Source organism: Ctenopharyngodon idella, chromosome 5, assembly GCF_019924925.1.
Source record: "Ctenopharyngodon idella isolate HZGC_01 chromosome 5, HZGC01, whole genome shotgun sequence".
Classification (NCBI taxonomy): Eukaryota; Metazoa; Chordata; class Actinopteri; order Cypriniformes; family Xenocyprididae; genus Ctenopharyngodon; species Ctenopharyngodon idella.
In genome coordinates this window covers 27,741,274-27,767,059 of record NC_067224.1, presented here as the reverse complement: position 1 = coordinate 27,767,059, position 25,786 = coordinate 27,741,274, and the positions used below count along the sequence as shown (strand labels likewise).

General features: G+C 36.8%; 3 protein-coding genes across 5 annotated transcripts; 1 reads left to right on the top strand and 2 right to left on the bottom strand.

Moving 5' to 3' along the window:
• Positions 1-218: 218 nt before the first annotated feature.
• tcn2 (transcobalamin II) lies at positions 219-5,864 on the bottom strand. Its single transcript, XM_051894346.1, has 10 exons — positions 5,618-5,864; positions 5,324-5,378; positions 4,218-4,401; positions 3,811-3,971; positions 2,591-2,743; positions 1,691-1,863; positions 1,433-1,607; positions 985-1,165; positions 740-858; positions 219-588 (listed from the first exon to the last, which is right to left on the bottom strand). Exons 1-10 carry the CDS (start codon positions 5,618-5,620, stop codon positions 527-529), a joined length of 1,266 nt encoding a protein of 421 aa, XP_051750306.1. The 5' UTR covers positions 5,621-5,864; the 3' UTR covers positions 219-526.
• A 60-nt stretch (positions 5,865-5,924) lies between these two features.
• Positions 5,925-9,635, top strand: ccdc117 (coiled-coil domain containing 117). Of its 3 annotated transcripts, none has more exons than XM_051894351.1 (6): positions 5,925-6,086; positions 6,620-6,844; positions 6,947-6,994; positions 7,067-7,336; positions 7,501-7,647; positions 8,409-9,635. In XM_051894351.1, exons 2-6 carry the CDS (start codon positions 6,702-6,704, stop codon positions 8,656-8,658), a joined length of 858 nt encoding a protein of 285 aa, XP_051750311.1. In that variant the 5' UTR covers positions 5,925-6,086; positions 6,620-6,701; the 3' UTR covers positions 8,659-9,635. The 3 variants fall into 3 exon arrangements, with proteins under 3 accessions (XP_051750311.1, XP_051750309.1, XP_051750310.1); XM_051894349.1 differs by having other exon boundaries at positions 5,926-6,086; positions 6,944-6,994; XM_051894350.1 differs by having other exon boundaries at positions 5,943-6,086; positions 6,681-6,844; positions 6,944-6,994.
• Positions 8,871-25,757, bottom strand: si:ch211-102c2.8 (trichohyalin). Its single transcript, XM_051894338.1, has 28 exons — positions 25,597-25,757; positions 25,056-25,111; positions 24,868-24,974; positions 24,707-24,767; positions 24,512-24,613; positions 23,975-24,244; positions 23,056-23,151; positions 22,829-22,936; positions 22,649-22,711; positions 22,337-22,406; positions 21,102-21,243; positions 20,894-20,986; positions 20,684-20,796; positions 20,480-20,552; positions 20,123-20,245; positions 18,582-18,707; positions 18,281-18,469; positions 17,539-17,601; positions 17,347-17,442; positions 17,158-17,259; positions 16,559-16,741; positions 14,659-14,891; positions 14,445-14,571; positions 14,279-14,362; positions 13,918-14,129; positions 11,388-11,463; positions 10,681-10,902; positions 8,871-10,178 (listed from the first exon to the last, which is right to left on the bottom strand). Exons 2-28 carry the CDS (start codon positions 25,102-25,104, stop codon positions 10,113-10,115), a joined length of 3,249 nt encoding a protein of 1,082 aa, XP_051750298.1. The 5' UTR covers positions 25,105-25,111; positions 25,597-25,757; the 3' UTR covers positions 8,871-10,112.
• Between the last annotated feature and the right edge of the window lie 29 nt (positions 25,758-25,786).

The following is a 25,786-nucleotide window of genomic DNA, read 5'->3' as shown; positions in this document are numbered from 1 at the left end:
TTTCTTTTGATTTGGGGTGAAATGGCAACCTAGACATGAGATTCACACTTAACATTTATTAAATTCATTCTGTGAAGTAAATATTGTATTACAAAACAATTTTTAAAGTTACAAAGTAACACATGGCTTATCAACTACATGCAACCATGTGCTACAGTGAACATTTTATCTCCATAGTGTGAGATACTCTCTTCTCAACATCTTAATGAAGCCACACATTTTTTAAATATTTGTAATATTTATTTTATATTTGTTTATCTAAAATGGTAGCAGCTGCAGTTTCACATGCAAGATCTGTTAGATTTCAAAAGATACATGTGTGTTAAATCTCTAAATAAAATACAAACAACATTGATATGTTCTGATTCTTGTTTTCATTAACCTTTAAACGTTCAGGCAAAGTGAGGCAACAATCAAACAGAAATCCATTTATAACAAGAAAATCAAATCAAAGACAATTATAACAACAGAATTCATAAACATATTATGGTTTCATCCCATTCATCTCTTGCATCCGGAGGTGGACTCAGTACCCAGTGTTCTTAATGGTGATGCTTTGAGCTGAGTCAATCTTATAGTCTTTGATACCTGAGGAGAAAAGCACAGCATTGCAGATAAAAGTAATTATACAAGACAGATTGAAATTATAACACAGTCAGAGACATCATGCATTACATTTTTACAGACATGTGCATTGTTACGCCAAATTTTGTGTAAAATGCACGTATTTGTTTCTTACCCTGTGTCAGAGAGGTGCCATCTGAGGAGACCTGCCAGTATCTGCGATCAGTCTGACGTGCTTGTTCATCATTGACCACACTGAGGAAGGGTCCCCACAAGCTGTTCTCGGTGCTAAAACTGTGATACAGAGAACAAAAGGGTTGTTTGTAAGCAAAATCCATAAAAATTAGTTAATACAGTAAAAAAGCAATCAAATAATTGCCTAAATTGTTTTAACAATATATTTCAAATAAAGCATCTCACGTGAAACCAGTTTGTTTGTCTTGGAGAAGGTTGAGGGCATCAAATAGTGAAGAGCCTCTGGGCACATTGATGGAAAACGCAGATGATGCACCATTTGATTTAATAACCTCCACTTGTAGAGACACTTGCCCGTGACTTGGAAGAACTTCTGAAGCGGAATCCGCATCAATAGTAAGAGTGTCTAAATCAGGAACATCGAACCAGGAGCACACGACAAATAAAAAGAAGGAGAAAAACCCCACAAAAGTTAGATTAAAATGCTGTACTAAAACTCAGTTAATATTGACTGCTGAATATTAAATAAATATTTTATTTTACATAATATATAACATTGAAATACTCTATGATAAATAAACATTAATTGTTTGATTCAAAAAATTATCTTAGGCCTGTATACACAATTCTGCCGACTAATACTTCATTGAGGTTGCATGTCTGATGTACGTACCATCCTCATTGCGGCATTCTTTGTTCTTCAGATGAAGATAAGATTGTTGGTGCAGGGCAGGCAGGACTTGGGAGACTGCCATAGGGTTATGGTATGTTCCTTTCTTAACATCTGCCCTTAAAGCCTCCATAGCAGAGGCACATTCCTCCATCTGAGTGCCCATAGCCATCAAGGCCTGTGAGACGGATAACCATGAGAACCTGCCACTCAAATAAGGCTTTTTCATTAAGGCAAATTATTTAATATCATGATTCTTACCTGCACGGCCAATCCTGTGCTGAACTCATTGCCCATGTGACCATCAGCTCTCTTAGAGTCAAGAAGCCTCTGCTTAATGGAGGCAAGAGCCCTGTCCAGTTCTGCAGGATCTTTAACAGCAGTTCCCTCGTTTTTCAGACACTGCAGGGCAATGCCTGCCATCGCATGCGAGTCTGAAGGGTGATTGGAGTGGTTAGAGACCTCAGAACATGTAAACATATTTCCTTAAATCTAACCAAAAGGAAAATAAATAACAGTGTCCAATATATTATGCAGTGGGTTCCATCTTATGCATGACGTTCCAAAGCCAGATGACTTTCTTTTGGATCTATGGGATATGGGATATTTTCATGGTATTTTGCATCCTTTTTAAAGTGTGAAGGCTTCATTCCAATTCATTGTAATTGCATGAATAAGAGTGACCAGCACGGTCTTCAGAATGTCTTCTTTTGTGTAACACAGAAGACGCTGCACCCGAAAACGCGTACTGTCTGAGTAGGTACTACATTTGAATTTGATCTTACTTCGCGACCGGTAAAAAAGTACATTCTATATAGTATGAATGTGTGTAGTATGAATATAATCTGGACGTACTACATCGGCCATGTTGTCATTATCACGTGACCTACCAGCGTCAATTGCGTTGCTTCACCTCCATTCATAAATCCTCTCCCGTGGCCTCATGGGATAGTAAAGTGTCCCTCAATTGCGCACTTCAGAATCTCGCCGGAAGTAGTAGGTCATCCGGGTGACTTTTCGCCTATTGTTTTTCGAATACTATGAATTTGGACATACTACTCTGTTGGCGATTTTCCCATGCTATATAGTAGGGTGAGCTATCCCTTTAAATGTACTTTATTAATGATTACTGGGCCAAAAAAAGAATTGATTCAAACTCACCGACACATAAGGACTCTCCGTGTTTTATCTGTTTGTGTTCCACAGCATGGATGAGCTTGTGGCTGACATGTGTGCTGACTCTAACACCGCTCACACATAGAGCCAGAATGCCCAGAGAGTACTGGTAGTAGTTGGTCTTTGGACGGTGACTGACTGCAGAAAAGAATTCATATTAAAATCAGAATTACAGAACAAAAAAATTACATATACACTACTGTTCAAGTTTGGGGTCAGTAAGATTTTATTCTAAGAAATTAATATATTTTTCAGAAAGCAATAAATGCTGTTCTTCTGAACTTTTTATTCATCGAAGAAAAAAAAAGTATTATGATTTCCACAAATTATTGAGCAGCGCAACTGTTTTTAACTTTGATAATAAGAAGAAATGATTCTTAAGCAGCAAATCAGCATATTAGAATGATTTCTGAAGGATCATGTGACACTGAAGACTGGAGTAATGATGCTGATGAAAATTCAGCTTTACCATCATAGGAATAAATTACATTTTAAAATATATTAAAATAGAAAACATTTATTTAAAATTTTAATAATATTTCACAATATTGCTGTTTTCACTGTATTTTAGATAAATAAATAAATAAATACAGCCTTGGTGAGCATAAGAGACCTCTTTTTAAAAGAACGTTAAAAAAAACGAGAAGGGTCTGTCTGCGTCCCGCAGTACTACAAACCATGTTACAAGCATGGATGTCACTGACTGAAACAATCTTTTCAAGTACATTTATTTTATGTTTTATGTATGAAATGTTGGTAAGGCTAACCAATATTGTTTTCAAACAAAATAAATTATACGATCAGACTTATGGAAATTATAGCCTAAAACCTACCCCCAACCTTAAACCTTACCCTAACCCTACCCCCAGTTTCATAATTGAAATACTTTAAAAACAGAGGAAAAACAAACAGGATGACTTACGGTGTCTGCTGATCAATGTACGAGCTGTATGCCTTATCACTAAGTGGCGAAAGTGATGCTTAAAGCAAGGAAAGTGAAGCAGAAGAAGAGTGACGAAATCAGCAATTCCAGAGGGAGGGGCTCTGATGATATCACCTTAATAGGCTGTTTCATTGTAGGGGGCGTAACTTGTAGAAGAGGTGTGGTTTGTAGTACTGTGAGATGCAGTTGGACACACTTGAAAAAATCTTACCGACCCCAAACTTTTGAACGGTAGTGTATTACAAAAAACAATTGCTCTTACATGCAATGTTCTGTTTCTCTTCCTCCATTTCCTTCTTAAGGTGAGTGAGGAGGGGCTCATTATGATTGAGATGTACACTCTGCAGATCATGACAGGAAGACTTCAAAGCCAAGATGTACAGGGCAAGACGGCCAACCACCAACTCACCATTTCTGAGAGATCTACAGGCAAATATATAGAACAGTAATGAAACAATTAGAAAAAAAAAACATACTGAAATGGAACAATAGAGTAGAATAGGATAGAATAGAATTTATGACACTGGCACTACACTGACAATCCTTCCTAAAGCAAATTATTATTTAGGATAATTCACACAAGAAAATCACAAGTAATAAAAATTTTAAGCATATCATTTACTGTAGCTTTAACGTTTAACATAAAAAAAAAGATGTGAAAAGGCATACTTCTCAATATCATCATGAAACTCTGTCTTGAGGCGGTTGAGATGTTCGCTCTCTTTAGCTAGGTTATGGTGTGTTGAGAGCCGCAGGGCGATGTGCACACTGGGATTGGGTAGGTTATCTCGTGTATCCACAGAGCGCAGCAGCTGCTGATTGAGGGACTGGAGAAGAGCCTCGTGTTCTGATGCTGAACGATGATTCATAAAGATTAAGAAATTAAATGCAGTCATATGCACTGATATCAATGTTCTATAATTATAAAACAACAGGCTGATAAACTTTGACTGGGTCACTGTCCTTGTTGACCACTGTTACTCATTTAAAGTGCCACTGTGTAGTTGGTTTATGTCCACTGCTGTCGCAGCAATACAGGTCACAGTGACATTTTCCACCTACTCGCACAACCCATAAAAATCGCTCTGTCTCAGAATTGTCACAGTCGCAAAAGAGAGGGCAAAGAACAGAGTGAGACGATCCCAGGTATTCTGAGCAGAACTTCTGCTGACAGGACAAACAGAAATGACTCAATAAGCTGAATGTTACAAATCGGACAGTGCAGTGTAATACATTATGGGTTATTGGAGGACATTATAGGTTAGGTTTTTATGGTTATTGGATTGTCAATATTTAAAATCTTTGCAACAGAATGGAGAGTACTTAAACCTAATAAAAACAGTTTACAAAAACATGAAAATCAGCTACATCTGGAACCTACACTAACAAAGAACACCAAAAAAAAAAATACTATTCTTGATGACATACTGTATAGTAGTATAGCATTCTTTAAAATACCTGAGTAATATATGAATATTGTAATGATTCAGTATCTTAGTATATATAAAAGTACCATGTAATTAGCATCTATGGCCATCATTTGTGCTGTGGTACTGATACAGTAGTTTTTGTAAAGGGTATTGCGCAATGACGGTATTTCTATTATTACCCCACCACATGACTATCACAACAAGTCAAAATTGCATTGACAAAAATTAATAAATAATTGAATAAAAACATATAGCTGCAATCAGCGATGACAGGCCCAGTATTAAATGTTAAAACGGCTTCGCAGTAGAATGAAAAAGTAAATCATTAGTTGTACTAAGTCTTACCACACGGTTTTCCAGCAGCCAGTGCAAGCAGCCCACTCACAATGATAAAAGTAATCTGAGATTGAAAACAGTACATTCAGACAACAGGTGACATGTGTTATTAAAACGAATTAACAAACATAAGCATGACATCAGACTGACATTAATCACAAAATGTGATAATAATCGAAAGCATAATGAAAGTTGATTTTGTTAGCAGTAGACTAATTTCTAACTTTAATTGAGTTTTATGGTTAAGAATTCTGAATCATATTAACGAAAAGATTCAATTTGTTTAGTCAAGGTGCTTCTTACCATTTTAAGGTCAAGTTAGGTATCCTGTTGAATCCAGTTAAAAGGAACAACTGACTATTTTACTAAAATATTACGACCGTGAGTAGAGGAGGAGTTTCTCCACTTAGTTACTCATCTACAGAGTTTGTAGTTTTGCAATCGTGTCGACCTTGCGCTAAATTATCTGTTATCTACATTTTATTCATGTCTTGAATAGTTCTTATTTATTTATTTTTTTTTTATTTTTTTTTTAGCAGCAAGAAAATTTCTTCTCTCTCTTCCCAAACGTTTGTTTACTGTTATTTATGTTCACTTCCGGTTAAAGAACTACAAAACCAATGGACTACAAGTTCCATGCACTCTGGCATACGCGCTGTTCCAGAAAAGCGTCGTAAATATAGGCGTTTGCAACTTCTCATGTAAACTGTCTTTAGACATTTTTCCACATTTCAAACAAAATTAGCTTCCCGCTTTTGTGAGCGTGTGAAAGGTAAGTGTTTGTGTTCCTAATGAAAGAACTGACGAGATGTTGTTGTGTATGTTGTGGGGCGTATGTCTTGGATGTTTCAAGCTACAGTCAGCGAGCAATTCAAGTTATTCTTACCCAGAATGACACCAAATTTCTTCAAGGTGAATTATTTTAGATAATTACAGATAAAACTGAAATAAATATTTACTAATACAGAGCATAAAAGATTCGCTTTTCAATGTCATGGCCTACGGTGTGAAGGAAAACAAATTTACTAAGTAATAGTTTGCTCACTAACTGTAAATGTTTTTTCTTCTTCTTTTTTTTTTTTTTTTTCTCTAATTAAAACAATGGCCATTAATTATTCGACTAGGACTGGCTCAACAGTGTATTTTCCATATATATAAATATTTATGTGTGTGTGTGTTTAAGGTAAAAGCTTTGAGTTTGCCTTCTATACCCATAGTATAACTCATACCTTGGTATAAGAACATCTGCACAGAACCTGCTCTGAAGTCCAGAGTTACTGAGTTATTCATTTTTCTGTTTTCCAGATTCTTCATTTTCTATCCACACTGCTTGATTGCAGTTGTCATTTAATTCTGATGTCTTTAGCTTGTTCTCACCTGGAGGCTGATGCAGAGCACCAGTTCAGGAAGCAGCGAGCTGGAGTTCATCATGTTTTCCCCCCATGCACAGTTCAGTAAACCTGATTCGGTCACAATCAGCAGGCCAACCAGAGGCTTGCATCATCTGACTGGTGGATCTATGCCAAATACGTAAGTATTAAGTGTCTTGTTGTGCTTTTATGCAGTCCTTGTTTATGCAATCAAATGAAGACAGCCGCTCATCTTATTTATCTGCATGTTTAAACTTAGAAGCTGGGAAAGAAGATGCATGAGGAAACAGAGGAGAAGGACAGATGATGAGTGAGTACATTTTTCATACATGATACTTGCTATATGTGGTGGTGGAGTTTTCATGATCTTTTTCCCCTACAGAAGCTGCAGCCCCAAACGGCGAAAACTGATGGGAGAAGGAGGAGCAGGTGAGTATCCAAGTCCTAAAGCGAGCCACAGATGGTCTGCGGACTCTACCACCTGTTCTTCTTCATCTGAGACCAGCCCGGTTCAACTGCAGACTGGACCCAGGACAGATGAGATGGGTCTGTCCTTCAATGCTGCTCCGTCTCCACTACCCAGAGTACCCACAGAAGGCTCAGGCATGGAGGTAGAGGCCGCTCAGAGGAGACTGCAGGAGATAGAAGAGAGGTGAGACAGAAATAAAGAGGTCATTAACTTGATTTCAAACTGTACATGTGAAAGTTGTGTCTCTGCTTGTGTTTACAGAGTCATTGTTCAGAAATTAGATTTTCTCTATTTAAAGATTGTAGATTTTTATAGGCAGTCTTCCTGATATATTGTATGTGTTACAGGATAACCTTGGAGGATGATAGCGATGAAGAAGAGCTGGATGTAGAACCGGCTCAGCGCAGGCCAGTGCTGGTGATGTCTGACAGCCTAAGGGAGGGGCTGCAGCGTGGGATTGATGACATTCTACCACATATGGTAGCGCAGTCAGTGTGGGTATTTTATTTTCAGGTTTCCATAGCTGCAACCACCATTTTTTTTTTTTTTTTTTTAAAAGAAGTTAGTACTTTGATTTAGCAAGGATGCATTAGTGACTGTAAAGACATTTATAATGTTACAAAAAACCTATTTCAAGTGAATGCTGTTTTTTGAACGTACTATTAGATTTCTGAAAAATGTATCAGTTTCTACAAAAATATTAAGCAGCACAACTGTTTCAGCATTGATAATAATAATATATGTTTACTGAGCACCAAATCAGGATATTTGAATGATTTCTGAAGGATCATGTGATACTAAGACTAAACATTCAGCTTTGCCATCACAGGAGTAAATTATATTTCAAAATTTATTAAAATACAAAAACCACTATATTACAGTTTTACTGTATTTTTGAGTTTTCTTTCAAAAACAAAATCTTACGACCCCAAACTTTTGAACGGTAGTGTAAATTCAAATAATTATTATTTTATTTAAATTATGAATTTTTGGTGTACTGAACACTTCTGAAAAAGTTCTTTTAAAACATCTAAATAAGTAATGTTTCAAAAAATATATTTTTCAGAAGTGTTATTAAGAATAACTGAAACAAGTCAAAGTAAATTATATGAAATTGTATGGATAATTTTTTGAAAATAACCCCAAGCAAAAATGTTCTTAAACCAGCAGTAGAACATCAGTCTCCCCCAACAGCACTGAGCTCATTGTACAGGAATCCAGCACTTACCTCACTCTTCTTCACTCACCTCTGCAGGGGCCGCTCTTGTATGGAACTGGTGGTGTGGCGCCCCCCAGAGGACCCTCTCACCCAGAGGCTGAAGGACTCTTTACAAAGACAGCAGCGCAAGCAGCTGGCAGTGAACAGACAGACTCCCACCCCTGTACCATCTATCAGCAGCCCCCCATCCCAGCCCCAGGTCACAGCAACCAATGAACAGACTTTCAGCCCCCTGTTCAGCAGCCCTGCGCTCCTCAACTCTGGAGAGGAAGACATGGAGTTATAGAGGAAAATCCATGAGTACTTTATCTGACCCTTTGTGTGAAATAAGCTTTGAACTTCATCAGTGCAAATGAGGAATTGCTATAAGGGGTGGAGAGAGCAAGCACTTTACAGTGCTCTCATGAAATTTGTCTTGTGCCATATATTTTTTTTGTTTGTTTGTTTCAACCTGCACTTTTTTTGTAGGTGGGACCATATTTGCACTAGATGAAATGAGAAGTATCCTAAGTGAATGTGGTCAGTGATTTTTGTTTTTTCCTGCAGTACAGTTGCAAATTAATATTCACTCTGTTTGCTGTCGATAGCTCTGCGCCGTACACATTCAAACATGTACTGGTTAACAATGCAAGAATATTTTAGTTTTGTCTTTTATGCAGTTAGTATTATTGCGGTGTACTAGTAGTCTGTGTACAGATTCAAATCTGCCACAGTACATGTAATATTTTCTTTTTAGCAGACATCCAACTGGTCAAAACTTGAGACTCCTTTTAATTTGTTATTCATGGTGTCCATATTGTTTTTTCTAGATGCTGTTGTTATGGAAAGTAATGATTGATGCATTTCATGTAGGGAATTCTAGTTTGAGTGAGGAAGGATCGTCATGTGCTCTTGAAGAGACAGCAGCCGGTTTAACCTTCTATACAGACAGAAAAATGATTATTCGAAGGGATGCATGGATATACATATATAAAATCAACCTATTGATTTCAGTCGATCATATTACCTGGCTCAGTTTATCTAGGTAAAGAACAAATAGCACTTATTAGTCTGGCTGTAATTCTTAAACAACAGTAAAATAAGCTGGAAATCCATTTTGCAGTTGGTTTAACCATTGGCCTAAATTGTTGTTTAAATGTTTAATTTGACCTTTTTGAGATTTATACATTTTGGCAGATGTCAAAATATAAAATTTGTAAATATTGACCGTATCACACTGACAAAGGCAGACTTGTATTTCAATAAAATCAGTTTGACACATAATTCTTTGCTTGTGACTTTTTATTTATGCAGAAAACAACATTTGTACAACATCATGAATTGTCACTGATTTCAGGAATGTTGATCAAGTACAATAATTAGTTCTATAAAAAATCACAAAGAAATTCATATCCTGCAAAGTATAACAAGTGAAACAGTTATTTGTAACAGTGTAATAGTTATGTCCAGTTGTAAATTCTGTTAGCTACATACTAGATTTATTCACTATTTCGTAGTAAACTCAAGCAGAATTCTGAGTCCGAGAATTCCGTTCATTTCATGTCAAAGTTCATCCTTTGATCTTTAACACACCTGAATTAAACATTCACCTACAATAAAGTGCTAAGTTCTGTCCATCCAGACCAAGAACATTGCTTATGAGCTCCACAGAGGTGGTATTAAGTAATTTTCTTATACATGGTTTCCCTATAAAATCAACAATTTAATGGACAAATTCTAGGATTAAGTTGAAAGTAAATGTTAACTGGAAATGGTCTTTGCTGGTAAGTGATCCTCTGTCTTATAGCTTTCCTGGGCTGGAGCGATCTGTCAAGATAACGAGAAGCTTTGAAACATACTTTCAAATATTTGAAAATTTGTTAAAATAATATAAAATTTGATTTCATACACATACATAAATACATACACACACATACAGCATCAAAATACCAGTCTTGTTATTGGTAAATAAAATTAAAAAACAATAAAAAAAATAAATAAAAAAAAAACAACAATGAAAATTAGATACGTTGTCTTGGAAAAAGTTCTAAATTATTAAAATTACTAAAAAAAAAAAAAAAAAAAAAAAAAAAATAGAACTAAAACAAAAATCTTAAACAATTTTTTTTTAAATGATTTAGAAATATTAAAAAAAAAAAAAAAGTAAAAAAGAAAGGACAAAGGCACATAAAATGTCTAAAAATTAAAGTAAAATTAAAATGAGTTAATTCAAAATGTGAATTAAAACTATAATAGTATATGAATAATACTAAAATAAAACTGCAATATACTTTAAACTATGATAATAATTTGAGATTAGTTGATGTACCGTGTCCAAATAAGAGCCGCCCAAGTCCCTGGGATCCCTGTCCCACTTCACTGGGCTGGGGCAGTCGGTCTGGCTCTCTGCTTGGAGCTGGCGGATTCGACTCTGGAGGTGCCGCAGCAGTTTATATGAGGTCAGGTCTTGGGTGACTCTGGAGTTTTGGAAGTCCGTGCCACCCTGAAGAGCAGTAGAGGTCAACTGGGATTCGTTGTAGTCTTGGCACTGCTGCAGAGAGACAGAGAATCAGAGAGATGTACTTACTACCCATGTGTTCTACAATAAAGATAAATTCAAGTATGTTTTTGGTTTATATTTAATCAATATAACACAAAGGATCTGTTCAAAAATGAGTGATCGTGTTGATATTCTGATAGCAACATTGCTTTTTAATTATTAAAACTATTAATAAAAATTATTAAAAAATAGTTTTTGTTAATTAAAAAACAAAAATTTAAATAAAATAAAACATAAATGTTGGATGAAAATAAGAAATGTTTACTTGGCAACTAACTAAAATAAAATTTGTTTAAACTGAAGTATGAAAATTACAAAAACCTTAGTTTAGAGCTAAACTAATACCAAAAACACACACATTTACTAAAACCTAAAATAAAAAACTGAAAATATAAAAATAAAAGCTAATTCAAAATATTAATAAATACTATAACAGTATATAAATAATATTAATAATACTAATTACTGGCATTTACCCCAGTCAGATGTCTCATCTCATTCTCCAGTCTCTCCAGTCTCTTCTGCTGCTCTGCTCTGGGCTTTGGAACCCTCCTGTTTTATACAGTAAAGGTTATGGTGGACAATCCAACAGGTTATGAATGTCATTTTTGTCCAAGTCATGGTAGCTAATGACCTACAGTGGTGTCATTAATTTATTCATTTATTTATGGAGTGGATTTGGCTATAGGCGCAATGAGACATGACTTAAAGGGTTAGTTCACCCAAAAATGAAAATTCTGTCATTTATTACTCACCCTCATGCCGTTCCACACCCGTAAGACCTTCGTTAATCTTCGGAATGCAAATTGAGATATTTTTGTTTAAATCCTACAGACTTGATAAATCAGTCAGGTGACTTATATAATTATACTGATTTTATTAATTATCTTGGGACAAATGTATCTTTTAAAGAATATTTAAAACTCATTCATTGTATCTCTTCGAAACTACTCTATCTTATAAAAAACGAAAAGATGTATAATCCTGTAATTGGTTCTCTTCCTGCTCTGACTGTTGAGGGCCTTTCCATTAGGGATAAAAAATTTAATAATATGTATATTAGAAGAATATTAACCAGAGAAAAAAGTGTTTCACCTGAAGCAATGGTGAAGTGGAAACAGGATTATCACTCCCTTGTTTTTCAGAATTTGTGGTCAGATATAAATAAATTTGTAATTCCTAATAAAGTCAAAGAAACTCACTTTAAAATAATAAACAGATACTATCCATGTAACAATTTTATTAGTAAATTTAAAGAAGGGTTTTCGCCATTATGTAGTTTTTGTAAAGAAGAAACAGAAACAATTGTACACTTATTCTTCAGTTGTAATTATACCAAATTATTTTGGTCCTAAGTTTCTATGTTTCTTTTTGACTTGTTTTACAAGTTTGTCACTATAACTGATGTAATGGTCTTGTTTATGGATTGTGATACTGGTTTATTGGAATTGGATAATATAATTAAACTTCTTATACTACTAGGGAAATATCATATACATAAAGCAAAATGTATATCGACTGTACCAAATGGTAGACTATTTTCCACTGATTTGAAGATTTTTTATGACTCTCTAACATCAATACAGAACAATCGAAAAGCTGTTAAGACATCTAAGCTGTTGAAAAGGATACTTAATGTAATAGAAACGTGACTGTTTTGTGATATAAGATACAGAATTTTGATTTAATTGTTTTATATATTCAAATGTCTTTGTATTCCCCTACTGTTGTTTCAATAAAAAAAAAAAAAAAATTTTTGTTTAAATCCGATGGCTCCGTGAGGCCTACATAGGGAGCAATGACATTTCCTCTCTCAAAATCCATAAAGGTACTAAAACATATTTAAATCAATTCATATGAGTACAGTGGTTCAATATTAATATTATAAAGCGATGAGAATATTTTTGGTGCGCCAAAAAACAAAACAAAATAACGAATTATTTAGTGATGGCTGATTTCAAAACACTGCTTCAGGAAGCTTCAGAGCATAATGAATCAGCGTGTCGAATCCGCAGTGCGGAGCGCCAAAATCACGTGATTTCAGCAGTTTGGCGGTTTGACACACGATCCGAATCATGATTCGACACGCTGATTCATAACGCTCCGAATCTTCCTGAAGCAGTGTTTTGAAATCGGCCATCACTAAATAAGTCGTTATTTTGTTTTTTTTTGTGGCGCACCAAAAATATTCTCGTCGCTTTATAATATTAATATTGAACCACTGTACTCACATGAACTGATTTAAATATGTTTTTAGTACTTTTATGGATCTTGAGAGAGTAAATGTCATTGCTCCCTATGTAGGCCTCACGGAGCCATCGGATTTAAACAAAAATATCTTAATTTGTGTTCCGAAGATCAACGAAGGTCTTACGGGTGTAAAACGGCACGAGGGTGAGTAATTAATGACAAAATTTTCATTTTTGGGTGAACTAAAACTTTAAGAAAAAAACCGTTTTAAAAATGTAGTCTTGTTCTACTACATATGTATAATATGTGTTTGTCTTGTGGTAGTTTTTTGTTTAAATCCTGACCTAATCATTCAACTTAATGTACATGAAAATTAGTTAACTAAGGGCACGCTTACAAGACAATGATGTACTAAAAATGGAAAAGTTTTTCCTTTGCATTTTTCACGTACAGATTACACCATTGTCAAAACGTTCCCCGTTCATACGGATCTGCGAAAAACACTGTATCATGCATGCCAGACCAGTAGTTGGTGACACTATGCACCTATAGACAGAACACGTAATATGCATCCACATGACGTCACCGTTTTCACAAATTCGCGTTTTTGTAGTTTACACAGAGACACTAATAGTATCGTTTTCAAAAACATGCAATTTGAAACCCGTTTTCAAAAGTTTGAGGTTTCAGGCCCCCAAAATGCCATTGTTGTGTAAATGAATGGCCAAAACGCATAAAAAGTTTTCATTTTTAGTTGAAAATGGTGTCGTGTAAATGACAAAAACACTCAAGATCCACTAGGCTCGTATGACGCACCTCTCCAACTCTGCGTTAAGCTCCAGCTCAAATTTGTGTGCGAGTCTTGTAGTGGTTTTGTCTTTCCACTGTGCCATGTTGTTCTGCACCTGTCTGAGCTCATCATCTTTAGCCCGCAGCTGCCTGCGCAGATGGACACACAGTCTGTCTGTATCATCATTGTTCATGTGCAGCTGGGCTCGAGATAGGCTGCTCATTTCCTCAATGTGCTCCTTAAGTTTACACACATCAATGAACAAAACAAGACATAAACCAAGATTTTAATACATTTATAGAAATTTTGCTCAGTGTTAGTTTTACATTTAGATGCTTTTGAAGCAATTTATAATAAATCGTACATTGTATGTGTGTGTCAGTATACCTGTATGAGTTTCTCTTTTAGAGCAGCCAGTGCTCGTTCCTTTTCCTGCGTCAACTGCTGTTTCTGCAGATTTAGCTCTTGCTCCTGAAACACATAAGCAGTGTCTGCTCATAACCGATGAGTTGCTGTGAGTTGAAGTGTGTTTTGTTTGTAACTTTTCTTGTACCTTTTCTCGGCTGAGTTGCAGTGCAGCACGTCTCTGTGAGTTGAGCTCATTTTTTAGATCATTAATAAGCTGTTGTAGGGCCTTTGTGAGGGACTGCAGGGTCTGAAGAGTTTCACTCACTATAGGACTGAACCAGAAAAAAAATGCACATTTATAAAATACAATACAGTGTCACTGTATATAATATAATTGTATATACCACAAGTGAGCGCACCTCTCTGACGAGTGCTTGTTTTCAACAGTCAGGCCATTTTGTTTTAGCAACTCCTGCAGGCATACGCACTCAACGTGTATGTCCTGCGCCCAGCGTCTGTTCTGCTGCTCGTGTCTGGCTGCTCTTCTCTGGTGTTTTTGGTCTTTCTCGGTGACGGCTGTCCTCAGCTCCTGAAGCTCCTTTTCAGAGCGCTGCAAAGTTTTTTTCAGACGTACCGCCTCCTTCTCTGCCTCCTGTAACAAGAAACCAGCAGTAAGTAAAAGGCTGAGGACAGCTTTGATAAATTTGCACAAGTCACTCTAGAATCAAAAGAAACTTGAGATTAATTTAACATTAAGATTGTTTATAACCACAGAGTTTTTTGCATTGTGTAATTACTCTCATGGCAGTTAAGCATCTCTCCACAAATTCTCATTATTGTAATGTGTAAGATATACACATACACTATATTGGCAAAAGTTTTGGGATGCCTGCCTTTACATGCACATGAACTTTAATGACATCCCATTCTTAATCCGTAGGGTTTAATATAGAGTTGGCCCACCCTTTGCAGCTATAACAGCCTCAACTCTTCTGGGAAGGCTTTCCACAAGGTTTAGGAGTGTGTTCATGGGAATTTTGGACCATTCTTCTAGAAGTGCATTTGTGAGGTCAGGCAGTGATGTTGGACGAGAAGGCCTGGCTCGCAGTCTCCGCTCTAATTCATCCCAAAGGTGTTCTATTGGGTTGAGGTCAGGACTCTGTGCAGGCCAGTCAAATTCCTCCACACCAAACTCACTCATCCATGTCTTTATGGACCTTGCTTTGTGCACTGGTGCGCAGTCATGTTAGAACAGGAAGGGGCCATCCCCAAACTGTTCCCACAAAGGTGGGAGCATGAAATTATCCAAAATGACTTGGTATACTGAAGCATTAAGAGTTTCTTTCACTGGAACTAAGGGGCCAAGCCCAACCCCTGAAAAACAACCCCACACCATAATCCCTTCTCCACCAAACTTTACACTTGGCACAATGCAGCCAGGCAAGTACCGTTCTCCTGGCAACCGCCAAACCCAGACTCGTCCATCGGATTGCCAGACAGAGAAGCGTGATTCGTCACTCCAGAGAACACGTCTCCACTGCTCTAGAGTCCAGTGGCGGCGTGCTTTACACCACTGCATCCGACGCTTTGCATTGCACTTGGTGATGTAAGGCTTGGATGCAGCTGCTCGGCCATGGAAACCCATTCCATGAAGCTCTCTACGCACTGTTCTTGAGCTAATCTGAAGGCCACACGAAGTTTGGAGGTCTGTAGCTATTGAAGTTGGCGACTTCTGCGCACTGTGCGCCTCAGCACGCGCTGACCCCACTCTGTGATTTTACGTGGCCTACCACTTCATGGCTGAGTTGCTGTTGTTCCCAATTGCTTCAACTTTGTTATGATATCACTAACAGCTGACCGTGGAATATTTAGTAGTGAGGACATTTCACGAATGGACTTATTGCACAGGTGGCAACCTATCACGGTACCACGCATGTTTGTAGAAGCAGTCTGCATGCCTAGGTGCTTGATTTTATACACCTGTGGCCATGGAAGTGATTGGAACACCTAATTTCAATGATTAGGAGGGGTGTCCCAATACTTTTGGCAATATAGTAAAGCTAATAGAACTAGATGTTTCAATCCCTTTAGTAGGAAACTCTTGATAGTAGCAGTCGGTATGGAGTGGTGAAAAAAACAAAAAAAACAACAAAAAACAAAGGGGGTAAGGTATGTCATTGGGGTCATCAGGTGGGCACCCTGCTTCATCAACATTTCGTTGATTGAAGCCCACAATGTCTCCAGAAAGATCAACGGTGTACCCAGAATCCCATATTATTATATATTTACCCATTTTCAAATTTTGCATGTTTTACTTACTCTCTGAAGCTCAATCACTTTACTCTGTAAGGCCAGTGCGTTCCTTCTCTCTTTTTCTACTTCTGCGCTCCCTCTCTTCACTGCCTCCTCTATTTGCTGCTCCAGAGTCCCACGCTGCTCTTTCAGAGCCTTCTCTCGCTGTTCCTCCCACTTCCTTTCCTCTCGCTTCACAGACTTGTGAATCTGTTAGTTCAGATGACAAGAAATGCACTGGTTCTTTTGGGGGAACAAGAATTTGAATAGCGGAGAACCACGTCAAAGTTAATGCCAAAGTTAATTTCCTTGATAAATCTGTCATCAGCACTTCAGAGTCATTAGCTGCGTCTCATTTAGAAGGCAGCGTCCTCCGGAAGTCGCATTTGAAGGCCGCATACGTCATTGAGGCAGTCTCATTTAAGAAAAATAACCATTAGATTGCAAAGTAAGAAAGAAATTACAGTATTTTACACCTCACGAGAAATAACAGTCAATTTTATTACGGTTACTTTTCTTAAATAAGACATCCTTGATGACGTATGCAGCCTACAAATGTGACCTCCAGAGGACGCAGCCTCTGAAATGAGACGCAGCTTTGTAAAACAGAATAACAGGGAGGAAACCTTTTCCTGAGTTTGTCTTCTGAGTTCCTCTGCTTGCCTCCTCATCTTCTCTTCATGTTGCTCTAGAGCCTCTTTTAGCCTCTTTACCTCCTCATCTTTCACCTGAAAGAGAGAGAGAGAGGTGAATGTGTATATAAGACTGAATTGCAGTGTTGTGAGATACAAAGGGCACACGCTATGACAGCTGACCTGGATGCAGTTGTGTAAGGAGTCCAGGCTCTGTTTGTGGGTTTGAGCTTGTTCACTGAGAGCAGCTGATCTCAACTCATCCGCCTGCTGACGCACCTGGATTCACACATTCCAACCAAACTCAGGGTTTCAGGGTTTCACATTATGTCTGAATAATCTGTGATAAGTCTTACAGTGAATAAATCATCTCACCTTTTGAAGCTCCTCTTTGTGGCTTTTGGTTAACTGTAATTTCAGTTGTTCAATCTCTTCCTCCTGAGAAGAAATTAATAATCATATGTAATCAAAAAAAAAAATACTTTACCCTAATGAAAAGACAAGCACATATCGTTCAGACTAGTTTATGCTGACTAGTGATAATTTGATGCTGGTCTAGCTGGTGAACCAGCATATCCATGTTGTTACAATGATGTTAGATCATTCAATTCAAATATTATGTGGAAGGCTTATATACACTGACATTCAAAAGTGTTTAATGTTTTTAAAAAGTCTCATGTGCAACAAGGCTGCATTTATTTAAACAAAAATACAGTAAATACAGTAATTTGTGAAATATTATTAGAAATTTAAAATAACTTCTATTTTATTATATTTTAAAATGAAATTTATTCCTGTGATGAAGGCTGAATTTTCAGCAGCCATTCCTCCAGTCTTCGCATGATCCTTCAGAAATCATTATTATTATCAGTGTTGAAAACAGTTGTGCTACTTAAACATGATTTCCACAAAAATATTATTATTATTATTATTTTTTTTTTAATAGAAATAGAAAATAGAAAGTTCAATAGAAAAGCATTTATTTGAAATAGAAACCTATTGTAACAATGTGAAAGTTTTTACTGTCACTTTTGATCAATATAATCTTACTGACATCTTACTGACCCCAAACTTTTGAATGGTAGTGTTTGAAAATATATGACTATATCTTCCATACCATATCCTTTTTTGTCCTGGTCTGTATTTCTCTCAGCTTTAAGCTGTGCTCCTCTCTCAGTGAACAGAGCTCCAGAAGAAGGGCTTCCTTTGCTTCTTCGGCACCCTGCAAAAGAAGCTCCTTCTGGGCAACAATTCGCTCCATTGCTCCAAAACGCTTCACTTGCTGCTCTAGGTCTTTCTGGGTAGACTGCACACATATTATACAGTTACTGACATTGATAGTGTTTGCAATATATCTGTGTATCAGATACTGAAAACATGGTTATTGTAGATTAAGAAGAAAAAACAAGAGTGAGAACCTCTTTTGTTTGTTCTTTTTCTCGGATCGTATCAGCCAGCTGCTCCTCTAGCTCACTGCATTTCTGTTGGAGAGCCCTGCAGTCCTCCTCCTTCTGCTCCAGTTCCTGATTCACCTCATCCAGCCTCTGAGTGAGACAATGAGAAGGTGTACATATTAAAGGCTGTGTGAATATTCACAATATATATTTTTGAGTATTTTGTTGGAAATATAAAATTAAGCAACATATTAATGTGCTTTTTATTTGGTTTCCTAAAGATTATGCCCAGTCATTGTGCCTTTACTTGTGAACATAAGAGTGTTAAATTTGGAATGACATTGATGTGTATAGGGAGATCAGAAACCTCTCGGATTCCATCAAAAATATCTTAAAGTCCCCCTGTACTCAATAATTTTATCTCTTAAAACTAATTTTTGATCACCAAAATTACATATTTAAACGTTTTTTTTCCTTTGAAAAAAATTCTTAATGCCATAAAATAGCTTAAATGTAACTCTACACCCTTGCCTCATTTAATATACACGGATCTATGAATATGATAATTAGCCCCACCTCCACCCACTCACACAAGCTCAGACAAGATCCACTTGGTCAACTTACTGAGGTAAATGCTGCACAATGGTATCACTTTTTACAACGTCAGATGCATAATGGTAATTAATATGATTAGCGTTTTGCTTGACTGTGTTACCAAACAGCTTATAATGTGTTGCTAATGTTACACAAACCATGTTCCCCTTCACGAGTCAGACAGCTGCCTTCTAACAATCAGTATCTTTAGAAACGCTTTGAACAACTCAGAACGTCAGTGGAGAAAGGCATATAGTTCATCATAACATAGTAATATGCATCGTACACCCGTCATATTGCTAAACCTACACGATTTTTTATATCAACAGAAAAATATACCGGGATAACCTTCTTTTGAGACTCCCTTGCGCGGTCAGTTAATGATATGCTAAATCTGCTGGCACGTTGACGTGATTGGTTACAAGGTAGTTTGTGACGTCAGAAACACCAGCAATTTTAAACCGCGGGTTTGAGACTGTCTTAAGATCGCTGCAGTTTTAAAGAGAAAATACTCAGCAATGGTGTTGACTTATGAATTTGCACATGGTTTGTCTTAAAGCATGTTAAAAACACAAGATATACAAATGAACACCATTAAAAACTTGATTTTCACCACAGGGGGACTTTAATTTGTGTTCCGAAGATGAACGAAGGTCTTACGGGTTTAGAACGACATGAGGGTAAGTATTAATGACAGAAATTTCATTTTCTGGGTGAACTAACCCTTTAAATACACGGAGCAAACAAAAGAAACTAGATGGCACACAGGTGAAGGGAATCAATAAAGAGAAAAAATTAAATCAGTAACTATGACAATCAATAAGGAGCGGAAACATAGGAAACTAGGTCAAACTAAACAGGCAAACAGGGAAAACAGAACTAAAACACAATGAAACTAAACCAAAACAGAACATAACAGAATGTACACGTTACATATATATATATAAGCACATGTAAGTGATCTACAGTACCTCCTGAATAGAGTCTAGTGTGTGTCTGAAACGCCTCTGTTCTGAGAACAGGTCAGATTTAGCATTACCCAGTAGTCTGTCCATCTCCTCTCTTTCCAAAACAGACACACTGCGGCTTACACACTGACAGGGACAGACATCAAAACACAATGAATGTTAAGCAGCATATCTATAATATATTCATTCAGCAAATTGACTGGTATAGAAAACAGTGCATATGTTATCTGTTATATGTTATCAAATTACATTGAATCAAAAAAGAACCATGCAGATGTTTAATGAAATCCTAACAGGCATTTTATACTAATAGGTATTTTATATACAAGAGCTAATGTGACTTTTCTTATCTAGAGTGACCTGTTGTTCCTGCAGAACCCTGACCTCCTTCAAACATAATTCCCTCTGGGCCTGCAGTCTGTGTAGCTCATACCTTTAAGACACACACACACAGTGCTTTTAAAAAAAATTGTTACATGTATATATGGATCATTACTATGGAATTTAAGAAAAAAAGTGTCAATTAAAGCAAATGGGATGCAGGTTCCTGTGAGTAGACCATACGTGATGTTCTGGGCCTGTGCTCTGCTGTCCCTCACACTGAGCTGTAGAGAAAGCTGCTCTCTCTTAGCTTGATCCATTTCCTCTCTCAGCTTCTTCAGAGTATGAAGTGTAGCCTAAGGAAATAACACCACTTTTGGTTAATAAATAAGCTTAGTAACATTTTAAACAGATAATTAAGGGAATTACAGAGTGATCATATAGTATTCATACTGTTTTTTGTTGTTGAAGCTGAGTAAGTGACATCCTCAGCTCTTTGAGTTGATCTCCATCTATTCTGCTCTTGTCCCGAGCCCTTTCTGTGCTCTGAAAACAAAAATACTACAAACCTGAGAAGAGTATCAAAAAACGTTCTGCATCATTACTAACTAAAAACATAATTGCATGTTAATTGTTTAAAGAATGCACTGAGGTCTCTCACAATGTGGAAGCCATTCCTTCTGCTCTGGTATGAACTCCTCCTCTTCCCCTTCTTGCCAGATGAATGTCTCCTGCTTCTGTAGTAAAGTTTAGACACAGCACCTTCACTGCTCGACTCCTCAACAGTTCTCTCATCATCAGAGCTACAACACACAAAGAGTAATAGTAAGGAACGGTCATGTATAATAAATGTGGAATATATATTAAAGGGTTAGTTCACCCAAAAATGAAAATTCTGTCATTAATTACTCACCCTCATGTCGTTCCACACCCGTAAGATCTTTGTTCATCTTCGGAACACAAATTAAGATATTTTTGATGAAATCCGAGAGCTCTCTGACCCCTCCATAGACAGCAATTTAATTACAACTTTCAAGGTCAAGAAAGATAGTAAAGACATCATTAAAATAGTCCATGTGACTACAGTGGTTCAGCTTTAATGTTATGAAGCGACGAGAATACTTTTTGTGCGCAAAAACAAAACAAAAATAACGACTTTATTCAACAATTTCTTCTCTGTCAGTCTCCTACGTTATTGACGTAGTACACAAAGTGCAGCGTTTTTGGGTTCTACGTCCGAATGCCAATAATGAGTCGGCGTTCTGATGCAGAACCCGGAAGCACTGCACTGTATTTACTATGTAGTCACGTGGACTATTTTAACAATGTCTTTTCTACCTTTCTGGGCCTTGAAAGTGGTAATTAAAATGCTGTATATGGAGTATGAAGTATGTAAAATTTGTGTTCTGAAGATGAACATAAGTCTTACGGGTTTGGAACGACATGAGGGTGAGTGATTAATGACAGAAATTAAATTTTTGGGTGAACTAACCCTTTAAATATATAAATAGTATAGCTCTATCAGTAGTAGACAATTAACCCAGTAATAAATTAATCCCCAGATTTCTCCCAGAGATGTCTGAATTAGAAATATCTGCATAATGGTTCAAATTAACATAAGCTATTCTACTGTTCAGTTGTACTGTTCTTTTTTTTTTAAATGTATTTTTCACATAAAGATGATTCAAATGCAACTTTAGTGACAGGAAGGCACATAAAAACTCCCAATGAAACTATGTAAAGATGGCAGTAATGCAGGGTTTTACCCACAGATCACTAAAGTTCCATTTCTGAGTGCCAGTGAGTAGCATGAATTAAACACCACCACAAAACACCTAAGATGATCTTCCTAAGATCATCTAATTGAACTGCAATTGTTAAAACTTTGAGAAGTACCTGAAGGACTGGATATTGTTTTGGATGGTTTGTCCTGTACAGAATCCATTTTCTTTGCTCAGATGTAAGGCTATAGTGGCACACATAAGAACAGAAAAACGTTTTCAAATACAGTTATGTTAATATGTTATGGACCAATTACTATATCTAAATAACTTAAAATTTACATTTTTAAAGATTTAATAGATTGATAGATTGCATCACTGCACATCAAAACAATGCGGTTTCACTGTGTAAAATATGGATAAGAGTGAATTCAAAATAAAATCACCAGGTTGTAGCTTACAAGGAATGTAAAGTAAGATAACATACCATATTTTGGATTATATTCCTGGTCAGAGTTTACTCTGTCAGCATATTCTGCAAAGTGTGTGACTGTGACATACATACAAAATAAAAAAGCTTTATAGCACCAATAAAACTGCACATGCATTCAGCACACGAAAAGAACACATGACTTTTGAAACACTTAAGTTAATATGGTGCCTGTACCTGTCCTGTTGCTGAGTGCAGACTTCAGGTGCTGTCGAACCTGTTCTGAGCACACTGTGTCCAGATCAGTGTCTATGGTGACTGAATCAAAACTCTGCATGGGCATTCCTGTCAGAGGACAAGGTGGAATATTAAAAGTTTTCTGTTAAAACAACTTCTTATTTAAATGTAGATCACAAGGAAGATATGCAAAAAATCTAAAAAGAAACAGCACAGCACAGCTGTACCTGCCAGGTGTTTTATTGGTGTTCTGGATAAATGCTGTGATTGATTTTTCGATCGTTCCTCAGTGAGTTCTGCAGTGTTAATGGGAGCACCTGGGGCTAGAGAAGAAATTACTACTTATATCCAGCAAGTACACATTAAAATTGATCAAACGTGACAGTAAAGACGTTTTGCAAAAGATTTCTATTTCAAATAAAATGCTGTTCTTTTGAACTTTTCATTCACCAAAGACTTCTGACTTAAGAAAATTGGTTTCTTTGCACTTTATACAAATGTAAGTATTTAATAAATATTTTGTTTGCATGTTGTAACGTTGTGCCTGGAGTGTAAAACGAATGTACGCATTCCACGTTTCAATTTTACATGACGCGATGAAACATACCGAATTGCGCAGATGTCATTTTTGGCCAAGTGGTCATACCAAGCTTTGCACTCATTATTCCAAGAGCCAGTCTATAATTCAATAAATCACTATGTGTCAAGTATTAGCTATATTATTACATGTTATTTTGTGGGTTTTAGTGAAAACAGCCAGATGGAAAGAGTTGTAACCAAGGAGGATACAGTATTGTAGAAATGGCTAAATCTGGTCAATCTGGTCACTTTTAGATATTGCTCAGGTGCAGGATGTGAATGGTCACAACGTCCACAGAATTATTTCAAAGCACCATGAGACCACAACCATGCAGAATGTAAAGTGCTGTGGCTGGCCAAGGAAGACTAGTGAGTATGTTGACAGGAGGATGAAAATCCCCTGAAGGTGGGACCACCTCAAAACAGCTTCTAAAGACCTGGATGACAACTTCAACCTCCAAATGATATATATTTATATATAATATAGTTGAAGTTATAAGTTTCAGTGCTTGTTTACATCATTTCCATCATTATGAGTATTTACGTCTTCTTGCTCAGTCTGAGTACCTGAGGCTGGCAGGATCAGCATTTCCTCTCTGAAGCGTGTTGAGAAGTCCTCAGTGCAGACGCTGTCCATAGTGAATTCATCCTCCTCGTTTCCTATCCCTTTAATCTCAGCGCTTCTCCCAAGAAGCCTCTCCAGCCTCCAACGACACTGCTCTACCCTGGACACTGAGCTCAAGCTGCCATCTCCCTCAGGATGCCACACATCTGGAACTGAGGCTCCAACCTTCATAATCTCCATTGTCTGGTGTTCTGTTTGGTCATCTTTGCCTCCTGATATTTGCAAGAGAAAATGATAATGATGGATTTTAACATGGCATTATACTGCTGTCTTTTTTCATATATATTTATATTTGTTTGTCTTGGTGTAAGCAGGTATAAAAAATGAGTCACTGTTCAGAACAAAATGTTTCAATGATGTACGTAGTAGTATATAGCAGCCAGTCGTAATATTCATAATTGTGTTATTTTGGACAATGTTTTGGGTATGATTTGATTATATATTCAAGTCTTTATGGGATTAAATTTTGTATGGATTACCTAAAGGAGTCCAGTCAGGGTTGGATGGTGTTTTATCGTTGGTTGGAACAGTGCTTCCCAAGCCTGTGTCTTTACTTACAGACTGACTCCGATCTAGATAGCCTGGAATTTAGAAAGTATTAGGAAAATAACTGCACTTCAAAATAATAAATAAACAAGATGTAATTATTTTGCACAAAAATGGTTTATGCTTACCTGAGAAAGGAAAGTCATATCTCTTGGAGTTTCCGGCATGCATTTGGCTTTGGCTGTGGAACTATTGAGGAAACACAAAATCAGGCCTGAATTTTACCATTACTATGACAAAATTAATACACCATGGTTATCAATATTTCATCAAACTATAAGTGCTTGACCTGTAGATGACTCAGCTGTGCATCTATTGCATCCAGTAGTACATCGCAGTGGTCATGGGACAATGCCACGGGTATAAGCCCATAAACATCAACCCCCTCATCCACATCTGAGAGAAAAAGAGATATATAGCATTTTGTACTAAAGTAGATACAGTATAAGCAAGAATGGGAATATCAATTGTTCTGACCTGCAGAGAGCAGCTCATCAGTGTTTTCTCCAGATCCATCATTTTGCATGGTTGTTCTAAAAAAGACAGAAAAATCACTTATGCTTAAGGTGTAAAAACTAACATAACTCTTTGGAATCCAGAGCATTTGAGCTAGAATGGAGGCAGGTGGTTTAAAGGGGGGCGTTGTTGGTTTTGTGGTTGCCTAGGAAACACAGCAGAAAGGGTCCCCAACAAACACTAGGGCCTCTTGCACACAAAGAACATCATAAAGTCTACTAAGAACCAAAATTTCACACTAGGATAATGCAAAGCTGCGGATCTCATGTATGTGTATTTTTACTTATGCTAAAAAAATAGCTAGGTTGATTTATAGTTGTATTTTAACAGAAAAATCCACAATAAATACTTTTGCTGTCTGGGAAGAAAAATTATACACATATTGCAACATACACATTTATTCATAGCTCTCACTGAATTATTAGTAATTTAAGCAGATTTAGCTTTGTTTCAGAACTCTCAAAAAATATCTTTACGCAGGCATTGTTTGTGATACACTTACGTCAACGTATTTCCACTCCAAGTTTTCTCTAGAAACTGGTCTGTACAGCAGAAATTGGTTTACATGTATACATCCATGCGCCTCAGTGTCATGGCAACCACACACACCCACTAACTGCCTGTCGGACTAGAAACTTGAGATTTATTTTTTGTTTGTTTGCAATGCATAGAATTTTTTTTATCAGATCTAT